We start from the raw sequence: 12934 nt of genomic DNA on the forward strand, positions 1-12934 counted from the left end.
GTTTCCGAAAGGTTGCGGGATGGCTTGGACGTTGATTATATAGCGTTCCCGTTTCAAGTGCGCGCCCCTCCCCATCGCAGCCCGTCTGGTGTGCGAGGATTGTTTGAAAGGAAGGAAGCATTCTTGAAGTGGCGGGTGATGGATCGTCTAAACCCTTCTGGGGCGTTTGGGGCGGGGGTTTGGAGGCAGCTCATCCATAAAGACCCCCCTGGAGAGAGGGGGGCTGTTCTCCAGCCCCCCACCACGCAGCCTGGAGCCCTAGGCCTGGACCAGAACCTCCTGGCCAAGGGGGAGGCGGGGAGGGGGTCCCGGGCAGGTGGAGACGCCTCGCCTGGACCGGCCGCCACCGAAGCCCTTCAGGTTGCACGGCGGGGGCGCTGCAGGGTGATTTATTGGGGGCGGGGGGGGTGACGGCATAAAGGCTGGTGGGCTCCCAACACCAGTGTGTCAGGGCACAGGGTGAAAAGCGGACCCTGGGATGCTCTACTTCGACTCCTTGGGGCTCCAATGCCAGCTCCTCAGGCGCCCTGCTACATGTGCCTTCCCTTGGTATAGATTTCTTTTCGAACCCCAACCCAAAACCTGTCCGTCCACCTTTCCCAAATTGGAGGAGGGAAATGGGGCGGGCGCGTAAAGATGATTCGGGTCAAACCATTCGAGGCTGGATGGGCTGGGAACCCCTGGGACCAGGCCGCAGCCTCTACCCTCTTGTGGAGCTGCAGCCCTCAGAGATGTCCGTCTCAGCGCCCTCTGCTCCCGCCGGGCAGAGAAGACTGCCCTGGGGTTGCTACGGGGAACCTGCGGCCGCTCCCTCCTTGGGAAGACGCGAACCTCGACAGCAAGGTGGGCCTGGGGAGGCGGCCTTGGGGCCTGTCTAGGCGCGGCCTCGGGTGCTTTCCCGGCCTCTCAGTCCCAGCACCAGCGAGCACTCCCTCCCCCTCCTGCGGGCTTCCCGGGCGACAGAGGGTCAGGCCGCCTCCGGAAAGGACCGACCACCAGGCACGGGGGGGCAGGGTGGGGGGGGGAATGGGGGATGGGTCGGAGGGAAGGCTTCCTAAAGGCAGCTCCTCCAAGGCGGCGTCTGGGCGCCCCGAGGTCCCGAGTCGGGCTCTGGGCGCCGAGCACGTTTTATTTATCCCTGCAGAGGATGCTGGAGGACAAAAGAAATATTTGGACGTCAGAGCTGATTTATATTTTTGGAAGAGCTACGTTTCCTTTTCTGAAGAGAAGCGAGTGCGCCCCATATCCTGAGCGCAGCGGGGAGACAGGAGGGGAGTTTTGATGCTCCAGGAAGTTCATCCATCGCGGCTCGGGCCCCGCGGGGTTCGCTGCCCCGGGGGATATTTATTTATTGGGGGGGGGGGGGTAGGGCAGGAGGGGAGGAGGCCAGCCAGACGCGAGAAGAAAGCCTGCCGCGGCCGGGTTGGGACCTCCAGGGTGCCTCCAGGGCGCCTCCAGGCCCGCGGACCCGCAGCGGGCCGGTCTGGCCTCTCCGTCGTGTCGGAGTGCGTCCGAGGCGCGGCCTTGCGACCTCCGAGCGCGAGCGTTTGGTCGGTGCCTCCGCAGCCCTGGGCACGCACCCTCCTTCCTTCTGCGCCCGCCAGCCGGCCCTGCCCAGCATGCCATCCACCTTCCTCCCGAGCCTGGGGAAGCAGAAGCGGGGCACGGGGCCTCCTAATGGGGGGGGGGCTGCAGAGCAGGGGCCCAGCAGGCTGGGCGCAGGGGAAGGGACTTCGGGCTCACTAAGACACAGCCTGGCTCCACGGTTTCTGTGTCATCATTGGGGGTTCCCTTCCAGCAACCCAAGCCGCCTCATGGTGGTCCTGCGGAGGGGCACCCCACCCACAATTGTTCCGCTTTTTTTCTCCCAAGACTGGGAACGGGTGGGACAGGCTTCCTTAATTTTCCTTCGCCGCTGGAAGCTGCCTGTTAGGAGTGGCCGTCCCGGCCATGGAAACCCTCCTCGCAAGCCCCGGGCCTTCCCCACATAAACGCAGCAGGCTGTCCGCGAGGCCCAAGGCCGGTCCACTGCAGAGCCGAACCGGGCAGACGGGCCGGCTCCCGGGACCACCCCAAAAACGCGTCTCCCAGGGTAGGAAGCTGGGCCTTGAAGCCCGGGCAGCGCAGAGGTGGGAAGAGGTGTGGCCTCCGCAGGGGCTCTGGCAGGCTGGACCCCTTTCCGCCTCCCCAGGCACCGTCGATTCCCGCCAAGAGGGTGATCAAGTCTGCCCACCGCCAGGCGCAAGGGATCTGGGGCCCATCCGCGGATCTCTCAGGAAGATGGCTATAAAAAGAGCCCTGCCCGGAACACAGGCGTTGGAGAGCGGAAGAATCTATCTAAATAAACATTTGGAATTGGGTGGCTGCTTGCAAACCCGGAGGTCTGGGGGCTCTGGACCGAGGAAGGCGAGCAGACGTCCACAAGGGTGTAAAATTCCCGCCGTTACCGCTCTGGCCCAGGTGCCCTCTCCAAGCCCGCCCTGGCGCCTCCTCCTGGCCTCGCGGCCGTGGCCGCATTTTCTATTATAAATAAGCGTTTCTAGCTTGGCCTCTGGGGCGCTTCCCCACACAGGCTCACCCCCTAGGCCTCAGCATGCAGCGCCCACCGCTGTCTGGAAAGGCCTCTCGACACACACGTTAACTTTGTACCAAAGCACAGGCTGGAAGGGTGGTCGCTTTGCGTCGGAGTTCTGCTGGGCTGGGCAAGGAGGGGCGGCCGCAGGGCCAGAGGTGCCCGTGAGGGGAGGTTTCAGAGGGCCGCCAACAGGGTGGGTCTCTCCGGTGGGCAGCTGGTTTAGTCTAAGCCACTTCATGTAAAACCCACGCGGCAGGGGAAGCACGCTAAGAACATAAAACGTAAACCGCAATAATGAAGAGATTTCCTAGAATAAAACGCCGATTACAGGACAAAATCAGAGAAACCCAGGCTTCACGAAGTTTACATTTCCCTGCGCTGGAGCAGGGGCGGGACCTTGGGGTTTGCAGCAGAAAGGAATCCGCGGCCCAGATGGAGACAGTCTACCCCAGGGGTCAGCTCAGGGTATTTCTGAGAAATACAGGGGCACCCCTGGTATTTCTGGTTAACTGAGGAGCGCCTGGCCAGATCTGCAGTCATTTTAAGGAACCATACCTTTCCTTCCCATAAGAAAGAAGTCAAGACTTTTGTTGTTTATAAGACAGTGAAAGTCAATCAGGAAGAGCTCCGAGACAGGGCAGCCTCCTGAGCAAAGCTATTTCAGAGACAAGCACAACTTTCCTTTTCAACCGTCTCCCACGCAGAAATTCAGGTATTCCTGCCAGGGACAGAGAGTTTGACATAACTGGTTATTGCATGCATTCTCACCCAGGAGATCTGTATAAATCAGTAATTAAAACAAACTTCTGAGACTTTGTTTTGCTGCCCCATAGTGGAAGCAACACTGGATGGAGACCCCAGAACTGAGCTACAGGCCAGCTCTGTCACTTGCCCACATGTGACTTTTGGCAAATCGTCTGACCCTTCTGAGCCTCACTTTCCTTATCCCTAAAGGGGAAGGTACTGAGACCACGTGGCGGTCACATGATATGAATGTAAAGGCTTATGCCTGTGAAATCTACATGGAACACATTTCTAGACTTGGGGGGGTCTCTGCCAGGGGAACAGTTTTCACAGGCAGAAGCGGAGTCTCCAAGAAAGAGGTCTGAAGAAGGGCCACTTCCTGCTCAGATAACTAAGAAGGGCACCGACCTCCGGACAGTCCTGGAGTACAGGGCAGCACTAAGACCCCTGTGGAGAGGGGCTCCAGCTCTGCAGACCTGCTCTCCAAAGCCTACTGCCTTTCCAGGACCTGCCTGGCCTTCTGGAAGACTGCCCAAACTATAAGTGGGCATTTCTTGCAAATTCAGAGGGTTTAGGTAAAATGGATACCACTGTCACTTGGATGGGAAGGGAGATTTTTTAAAGCCTTTTTCATTGAACCAGACAAACTGGTAGAAACTAAAAATGTATAGAGTTTTTGGTTCTTAATGAGTATCTGTGGACCCCCTAAAATCCCAGGCAAACTGAGAATATTTTTTTCTGGAGGAAGTCTCCATAGTTTCCATCATATTCTCAAAAAGACCCCAAAACTGGGAACTATTGGTGTGTAAGGTTATTACTAGCCCTGCCTGGATTTTAGGGTCAGTGCTTTTTATTCTTCACTCTCTGGGTCCTAAAACCTTTTAGGGCCTGAGAGCCAGGCCCTAGAATTCCCAGGTGCAGATAATCAGAGAGGGTCCAGTGCCAGCGATATGTCCACTTGCTGGATTTTTCCCAGATCCAGTGCCCACCACCCCCATCTCCAAATGAGACGATTGCCTTCCTGGTCCCTCTGCTTCTCAGCTGGGCCAGTTTTCTTCCCACTGCTTGCACACACACACACACACACACACACACACACACACACACAGAGAGAGAGAGAGAGAGAGAAGGCCGTGTCAGGGGAGCTCTTTTCAGATATTCTGTTCTCCTCACTCCAGTTTCTATTGTATTTCATTATTTTTCAGACATTTAAAGCATTGATTTAGTGAACACACTCTATTTATTGAATACTTCCACTTCACTTATAATTAAGTTATTCCCTGTAAAATGACAAAAGGGGCAAGAGAAAAAAATACCATGAAATTAATGGGGCCCTATCAAAAAGAAAAAAAAAAAAGCTCACCAGTCACTCAGAAAGGAATTCTTAGAAGTGGAAACAACTGCAAACCCCCTTCCCCAACTCAACCAAAACATCCCATCCGGAAAAGAGCGGCTTGCTTCTTTTTTCTATTGGAAATGAGCAGTAAACTGAGTTCGTTTGGGCCGTGTTTTCTCAGCTGACCCGCGGCCACAATCAAGCCATTTTGGGACACATTCCCATGTAGGTACCAGGGGTACTCTGGAGGAAGCTGTCGACGCCTGTTCAGCTAATTTAGGTTTTCTTTGTCTAATTACAGTGGAGCTTAGGGAAAAGGAGCCGGGCTCAGGGCAGTAAACTGACACTCGGTCTCTGTGTGTGGTATCCAGGCAGGGTTTGATGGAAAAAGCCTGCTTCCACTCAACTTCAGGTCACTGTCTGGGGCCAGCCCAACCCAGCCCCCCGCCTCCCCCTCGCACCCCTCGCACCCCTCCCTCTCCTCCCTCTCCTCCCTCTTCTGCCCCACCGGCACACTCGGCCAGAAGCAACCCCAGCGCTCCTGGGCACGGCGAGCGGGTGCAGCCCCAGGGCCTGCCCCGGGCCTGTTCCACCCGGGGGCTCTGGCTGCCCCCCTTCTCCAGACCTGGCGCCCTCTCCCTCTCTCCCCGCCCCCGCCCCGACTCCCCAGCCTGCCCAGCGCGCGTGCTTGCACCCCGGTCCTTTCTGAGCAGCCGCAGAGGGGCGCCCGGCCCCGCCGCCCCTGCGGTCCGCGGTCCGCAGCACCTCCCCTGGGGGCCTCCCCCCATCAGCCCCGTGCGGCCCCGGAGGCTCCCAGGCCTCCTGTTCTCCTCCCACTTCCAGCCCCGTCCCTGGTCAGACGACGTTTCCTTGCACGTGTAATCCAATAACTATCTGTCCAGTCTCACTGGGAGTGATTCCTCCGAGGGCACATCCTCTCTCCCAGCCTCTTACTTAGACGGAGAGGACCCAGCCACACTGGGTGGGGTGTCGTCCCACGGAAGCCAGGCTCGAGATGGCAGGCACGCTTGGGTGGGCGGCGTGGGGCCTGGGGGTGTAAATCCCGTGACAGCTGCACACCCCTTCAGGACTGGGTACAAATACAGCTATCTCACTCATGTCACTCGGCGCGGCCTTCTTTCTGCATTTCGCACAAAACATCAAATGGCAAACGGAAAGGAAGTGGAAACAAATGCAAACAGGAGTCCTATTCGACCACGTTTCCAGGGTCTCTAAAAAGGAGAGTCTTTAAGGAGCCTGGCCTCTGCCCTCTGCTAACAGCGGTGGGAGCCCGCAGGCCCGTCACAGGAGAGAGGGTTGGCACGTTACCTTTGGGCGTCGCGGGCACCCCGGCGTGTGGCGGAGGCGGCAATGTCTAAATGAGCTGACAGACGGTGTCAGTGCGGGCGCAGGGGCAGCGGCTAAGGAGGTCTGGCGGCGGCACCCGCGGCAGCACCACTCGGCCGGCCCAGGACCGGCCGCGAGGAGGAGGGGGGAGGGAGGAGGAGGGGGGAGGAGGGGGGAGGGGGAGGAGGGGGGAGGAGGGGGGAGGGGGAGGAGGGGGAAGGGGGAGGAGAAGGGGTGGGTCCGCTCCGCCAGGGGCGGCTGGCTTTGGGATGGGGGGCAGGGGCGCTGTCCGGGACTAAGAGAAAGACGATTTCCTAAAGTCTCGGGGGTCGAGTGTTGCGGGGCGGGGTGGGGCGTCTTCCCGGCACAATGTGAGTCGGCCTGCGATCCCGCGGATTGAAAGAGGGTGGTGGGGGAGACGGGGAGCATCCGAGAGAGGAATTAAAAGGCTGAGGGGGACCCCGGAGAGCGAGGAGAGAGATAAGCGAGGGAGCGGGCAGGCCGGCCGGGGGGGAGGAGTGAGCGCCGGCCCAGCGCGCCCTCCCCGGGGCGGCGGCGGAGGAGGGGGCAGGGCGGGGGGGGAGGAGGGCGGCGGGGGAGGGCGCGGGAGGGAGGAAGTCCGAGAGACAGAGCGAGCCGCGCTCCTGAGGGGAGACGTCGGGCTCGTCCCCGGGGTCCCGGCCGCGGTCCCCGCTCGCTCGCGCAGCCGCCCGGCGCCCGGCCGCTCCGGCTCCGCGGCCCGGAGGCCGCCGCGCAGGCCGGGCCCGAGGCCCGGGGAGGGATGCGCGGGGCGTCGCCTCCGGCCCGCGGCCGCCGCCAGAAGCCCCGGCGGAGCTGAGGGAGGCGACGGCGGAGCGCTGGCTCGGAGCGGCCGCGGCTGCAGCCCGGGCGGCGGGCTAGGGCGCCCGCCGGGCCTCTGGGTCGACCGCGCTCCCGCGCCTTCGCGCCCGGCCCCGGGCGCGCCCCCGCCGCCGGGCCCCGCTCCCGGGCCCCCGATGACCTCCGAGGGCGGGCCGCCGCCGGCCCCGCTCCGCCGCGCCCGCAGCCCGGGCCCCGGCGCGCTCCAGGCCGCCCTGATGAGCCCGCCGCCCGCCGCCGCCGCCGCCGCCCTGGAGGCCGCCTCGTCTTCGTCGTCGTCCGCCTCCTCCTCCGGCGCGGCCGGCGCGGCCCCGAACGCCTGCAAGAGCGCGGGCGGCGGCGGGGGCGCGGGCGGCGGCGGCGCGGGCGCCAAGAAGGCGAGCTCGGGGCTGCGGCGGCCCGAGAAGCCGCCCTACTCGTACATCGCGCTCATCGTCATGGCCATCCAGAGCTCGCCCGCCAAGCGCCTGACGCTCAGCGAGATCTACCAGTTCCTGCAGGCGCGCTTCCCCTTCTTCCGCGGCGCCTACCAGGGCTGGAAGAACTCCGTGCGCCACAACCTCTCGCTCAATGAGTGCTTCATCAAGCTGCCCAAGGGCCTCGGGCGGCCGGGCAAGGGCCACTACTGGACCATCGACCCGGCCAGCGAGTTCATGTTCGAGGAGGGCTCGTTCCGCCGCCGGCCGCGCGGCTTCAGGCGGAAGTGCCAGGCGCTCAAGCCCATGTACCACCGCGTGGTGAGCGGCCTGGGCTTCGGGGCCTCGCTGCTGCCGCAGGGCTTCGACTTCCAGGCGCCCCCATCGGCGCCGCTCGGCTGCCACGGGCAGGGCGGCTACGGCGGCCTCGACATGATGCCCGCGGGCTACGACGCGGGCGCCGGCGCCCCGGGCCACGCGCACCCGCACCACCACCACCACCACCACGTCCCGCACATGTCGCCCAACCCGGGCTCCACCTACATGGCCAGCTGCCCGGTGCCCGCCGGGCCCGGGGGCGTCGGCGCGGCCGGGGGCGGCGGCGGCGGCGGCGGCGGCGGGGACTACGGCCCGGACAGCAGCAGCAGCCCCGTGCCCTCGTCCCCGGCCGTGGCGAGCGCCATCGAGTGCCACTCGCCCTACACCAGCCCCGCGGCGCACTGGAGCTCGCCCGGCGCCTCGCCTTACCTCAAGCAGCCGCCCGCCCTGACGCCGGGCGGCACCCCCGCGGCCCCGGCCGGCCTGCACACCAGCATGTCCACCTACTCGCTGGAGCAGAGCTACCTGCACCAGAACGCCCGCGAGGACCTCCCAGGTAACACGGGGCCTGGCCCCCGGGGCGTCGCCTCTAGGCCTCCCCGCTCTGGGTGGCCGAGGCCCAGGGGAAACTGGCACCCTATGGGGGTGGGGTCGGGGTCACCGGGCCTTCCCGGACAGGCTTTGCCCCTACCAGGCCTCCAGAATTTTCACCCCTAGGAGGATGGAGTCAAGTGCCTGCGTCCTCGGGCTCTCCGAGTGTCCCCACGGACTGCAGGGCTCAAATCTCAGGCCTGACTTAGCTTAGGGAGAAGCCTTGTGGCCTTAGGGGACCTTGGCCAAGGCACTGTGGCTGCTTTCTTTTGTCTGTTTTTCAAATTGGTTTTGCTGTGCTTTCACCCAAAAGTAAATGTCCAGAAGGGAGATGCTCGGTACCTGCCGTGTGCGTGGGGAGGGGCTCCGTTGGGCGAGGGTTGAGAGGAGGGGAAAGGAGGGAGGGGCGCCAGGAAAGCAGAGGGGTTCCAGGACCCTGCACAAAAGGGAAATGTTGCCAGGGAGGAGAGGCGCCAAGCGGTGGAGGAGTCGCCTGCCTCCCCCCACAGTGGACCCAAGTTGATGACACATGGGTCCGGCCTAGGCCAGCAGGACCTGGGGCCCGCAGCGAGGCTCCCCTGAGAAACGCCTGCCCGTTGGGCGCCCCTTGTCGTGTTGACGGTGTAAATTGTGTTGGCTGCCGATTATGAAAATTTATTGACTTGCCCAAGGCGGTGAAAGGTGGGAGGGGACAGATGGGGGTGGAGGAGGGAATTTGAATATTTAGCCAGGTTTATGGGGACAGTGGAGATAAACCCTTACATTAACCCCTCGGAGGCAGGCTGGTCTGCCCGGCAAGCGGGGGCTGTAGCTGACACTCACCCGCCCCGATTAGAAAAGGGTTCGCAGGACGAAGACACCTACATTACATGTTCGTGCATCGGTGTGGGGCAGAGCGTCAGGGAGAAAGGAAGCCCAGAAATGGGCTAAAGATGTTGGTTCCCTGGACGGTGAAATTTCCCAAATAGGCCTTTTAAATGCGGGTCTCAGAGGTTAACTAAACAAAGACAGTCTGGGCAGGACCACACCGGAGAGGATTTTAGCCTGACTTAACCCACTGAGAGCGGAGTCTTGTTCAGTTTTATGGGAATTTCAACAAGTAACCAACACAGGCGACCCTCCCCTCTTATTTTTTTTTAAATCCCCCTGGGACGGGCTGTCAATCACCTCTGAGCCCTGGCGGCGCGCTCTGCACTCTCCCGCCCACCCGCGCCCTTCCCGGCTCCCCGCTCCCCGCTCCCGCCGCCCTGCTCAGCCGCAACCCGGACTCCGAGGCGGGTCCTTGAAACTTCCGCGGCTGCCGTGAAACACTTCCCTCAACGTTCAAAATCGCGCAGAAATTGCCTTCTGACCATTTTGTGAGGCCGCCCTCGCCCCACGCCACACACCGCGCGCACGCACGGGTCCCAGAAGCGCGGGCACCCGGGAGCACGACTCAGTCTAGAGGAGAAGGGACACTGCCTTGCCAGCCCCCCCGGGAGCTCGCGCGCCCTCCGGGCCGAGTCTGGGAGCCCCGAGGAGGCCATGGCCCGGCCGGGACGCTCTGCTTCTCCCCACCCCCCAGCCGTGCTCTGGCTCCCGCCCCCTCGAACGCTCTTCCCCTCGGGGCTAGCTGGCGTCTCCCAGGCCGGGCCGCGGCCGACGGAGAGCCCAGGGCCCCTCGAGGAGCGGGAAGGCCGAGGAGGTGCCCCGAGCGCGCGCTCCCAGCACGACCCCCGCGCGGCCCAGGCCCGCTTGCTCGGGGAGGCCCCGCGGCCTCTCTGCCTCCCGAGAACCTTTCAAGAAGGAGCCGGGCTCTTAGGTCCTTCGGTCCCATCAAAGCGCCGGGCCCGCCGGCTAGAGATGCGGGAACCGGAACCGCGAGGTGCTTTAACGCGGGGGCAAGCGCACCTGCGCGGCAGCGACGGCTCACGTCGGGGCGCGCGTTTGGCCACAGTCGGTGTTGCCGGGCGCTGATGGCGGGGCCGCCCGGTGGCTCAGCGAGCGCTGGATGCGGCCGGGCGAGGCGCCGCGGGCCGCCGGGTAAGGTCTTCGCGCGCGCAGAACGACCCGGCCCTGCACCCGCGTGGGCGGGCGGTCCCCGCCGCGCACGCGAGACTAGAAAGGCCTCGGGGGAAAGGGCCCAGCCCAGCCCGGCCCCGAGAGAGGCCCGGGCCGGGAGAAGCGCGGGGCCCGGCGAGCCGGAAGCCCGGCCAACTGCGCCCCCGGGCCGGAGGCGCCGAGAAAGCAAAAGCAAAAGTCGGCGCCCGGAGGCCTGGCTCAGGCCCGGGGAGAGGCTGCGGGCCGGCCCGGCTCTCCCAAAGGCTCCCCGCGCGGCAGAGGGGCCGCAGCCGAGCTCTCACCCAAGGGCAGGCGCTGCTCCCCGGGGGTCCCGCTTCCCTCGAGGCGCGACCCACAGAGATGCGCGCGTTTGTTCTCGGCCCTTCTCTGGCCGTGGGATTGTTTTCTGTCACCCCCCTGGCGCGCAGGGCCTGCTCCTCGGAGCCGGCTAGTTGGTTGGGAAATAAGGCAGGGGGGGTTCGAAACCAGAATCGGGGGAGACCGTGGTGTTTCGGGGGCAGGGGCTGGGCCTCGGCAGCACCGGCTGGAGCCCTGCGGGCAGGGACCGGGCCCAGGGGCTGTTAGAGCCCCGCCCAGCCTCTGGGAGTAACGGACACCCGGGCACGGAGAGCCTGGCTTGGCGGGGACCGTGCTCCGCGGCCCCGTGGAAACCAAAGGAGACCCCAAGCCGGGATTCCTGAGTCGTCCTGTGGCCTACAGTTTGAAACTTTGAGAAGCTTCTGGGGCTGGGTTTCTTCTCGCAGTTTTACCGCAATAGACAAAAAGGCCAGCCCCCTGGGAGTCAAAAATTGAATTAAGTTTTCAAAAATTATGTGCCCCGTCCTCAGCGGAAGAAACGTTTCTGAAAAGGTTTCTTTTCTCCCTCCTCGCAGTGGGGCTCCCCCGATACCAGCACCACTCCGCGCCGGTGTGCGACAGGAAAGACTTCGTCCTCAACTTTAACAGCATATCCTCCTTCCACCCCTCGGCCAGCGGCCCCTACTACCACCACCACCACCACCAGAGCGTCTGCCAGGACATTAAGCCCTGTGTCATGTGAGCGGAGGGAGGGGCCGGGCCAGGCCCTCTCGCCCCCGGGGCGAGGCTGAGGCGGACTCCTGCAGCAGCGTGGCTGCCAGTAGCACACCAGTCACTCAGCCAGAGTCCCCAGGCCAGGCAAGCATCCTGCGCTGAGGTTTGTCTGCCGTTGGCAGAAGGACAGCCCCAAGGTAACGCCCCGAATTCGTGCAGGCTCCCAGAGAAGGGAGAACTCCGCTCCTTAGCCGAGGTGGTGAGAAGTCACCACGCGGAAAACACAGGCATGGAACTCCGGGGGTTCCCTTGCCTGCAGTAATCAGGGTCTGAAACACGCAGAGGGGCTGTGTGTGTGTGTTTCTTTGTCTATGGAAAATGCGTGTGCTTTTCTGAAAGGCAGTGCCGAGCACAAGATTGCAAGAAAGCCTCATCTTGTTGCCTGGCTCAGGGGGAGAGCTGGGCTTTGCCAAGCACTACCTTTGGATGCAGGTGCCAAAGAACATGATCAAGGAAGTATTTAGCAACAATGTGTCTAGTTTAAGAGAGTGGTCTTCAGTATTGTGACAATACAACGTTTTTTACAAGGTTGTTTTCTACCACCATAGTTTAAAGATATTTTTATGACCTTCGTGTATACTCACACTTTGCTTGTATTTTAAAAGGAGGATATATTTGCACTTACGTATACTTTTACAGTTTGCCAAACTATTTTGGTGTAAAATTTTTTCAATAAAATGTATATAACAAATAGTTGCTGGGGGATCTCTTTCCTCCCCGGGCATCCGATCGCCAGGTCTCCTCACCAGCGGGCAGTGCAACTCTACACTGGGCGGGCTTTTTTTTCTAAGTCATGTAATTGACGTGGTGTGGGGTCTGTGCCTTGAGCAGCACAGGCCGGGTTCTGATTGTGGGTCTTCTCAGGAGAGAAAGAGAATAAGAAACGTTTTCTATTATTTCTTTCCTTCACCCTCGCTCTTTCTGGCTAAACAAAAAACAGAAGGTGAAAGGAGCTTAAAAGAAAACCAGGCAGGATAAAGGCTTGAGAAAACCAAGTTTCGTGCCCCCTTTGTTGTCTTTCTTGTGCCCACGGCGAGTTCTGCCCTTTGCTCTTTCCTCTCGCCACCAGCGCAGGGTGGAGTGATGGGGCAGAACATCACCCGCGGCTGCCCTCGGCCCAGCCGGGCTCTGAGCAAGGGGTAGGTGCCCAGTGCAAGGGCCCCGGCTCCTTGGGTGGCCGTCAGATCCCCTCGTGCAGAGGGGGAAGCCCGTGGAGGGCGTGGGCAGTCCCCGAGCATCAGGGACAGAAGCAGGACGAGATGTCTGTCCCCGCTCCGGTTCAGGGACAGCGCCGGCCCCCACTTGTCTCCCTGTTAGTCAGCCTGCTCCCTCCTCTCCCTCGCAAGGGAGTGATGCTTTCCCTCGGGATTCCCTCCGAGCCCTTTCCTTTCTCGCTTGGTTTCCTGAGGCTTCCCAATCACAGATGCTACAGGCAGAGCTGCTGAAGCTCTGGACAAAAAAGAAAGGAAACAGGCCGATGGGCATTAGCCCCGCCTGCTCTGACCAGCCCCGCAGACTCACGGGCAGCGCTGGCAACTATGGACCCGAGAGCGAGCAGAGAGGTTCTCCAGGTCTTGCTTTTGCTTTTGAGAACTCGCCTTCTATTCTCATTCCCTG

The 12934-nt window shown here is 62.2% G+C and overlaps 1 protein-coding gene across 1 annotated transcript; it reads left to right on the plus strand.

Annotated features, from left to right (window-relative positions):
- Window positions 1-6632: 6632 nt before the first annotated feature.
- Window positions 6633-12687, plus strand: FOXF2 (forkhead box F2). Its single transcript, XM_082413698.1, has 2 exons — window positions 6633-8150; window positions 11119-12687. Exons 1-2 carry the CDS (start codon window positions 6998-7000, stop codon window positions 11283-11285), a joined length of 1320 nt encoding a protein of 439 aa, XP_082269824.1. The 5' UTR covers window positions 6633-6997; the 3' UTR covers window positions 11286-12687.
- Window positions 12688-12934: the final 247 nt, after the last annotated feature.

This window comes from Balaenoptera physalus, assembly GCF_965194825.1.
Source record: "Balaenoptera physalus genome assembly, chromosome: 11".
NCBI classification, from domain to species: Eukaryota; Metazoa; Chordata; class Mammalia; order Artiodactyla; family Balaenopteridae; genus Balaenoptera; species Balaenoptera physalus.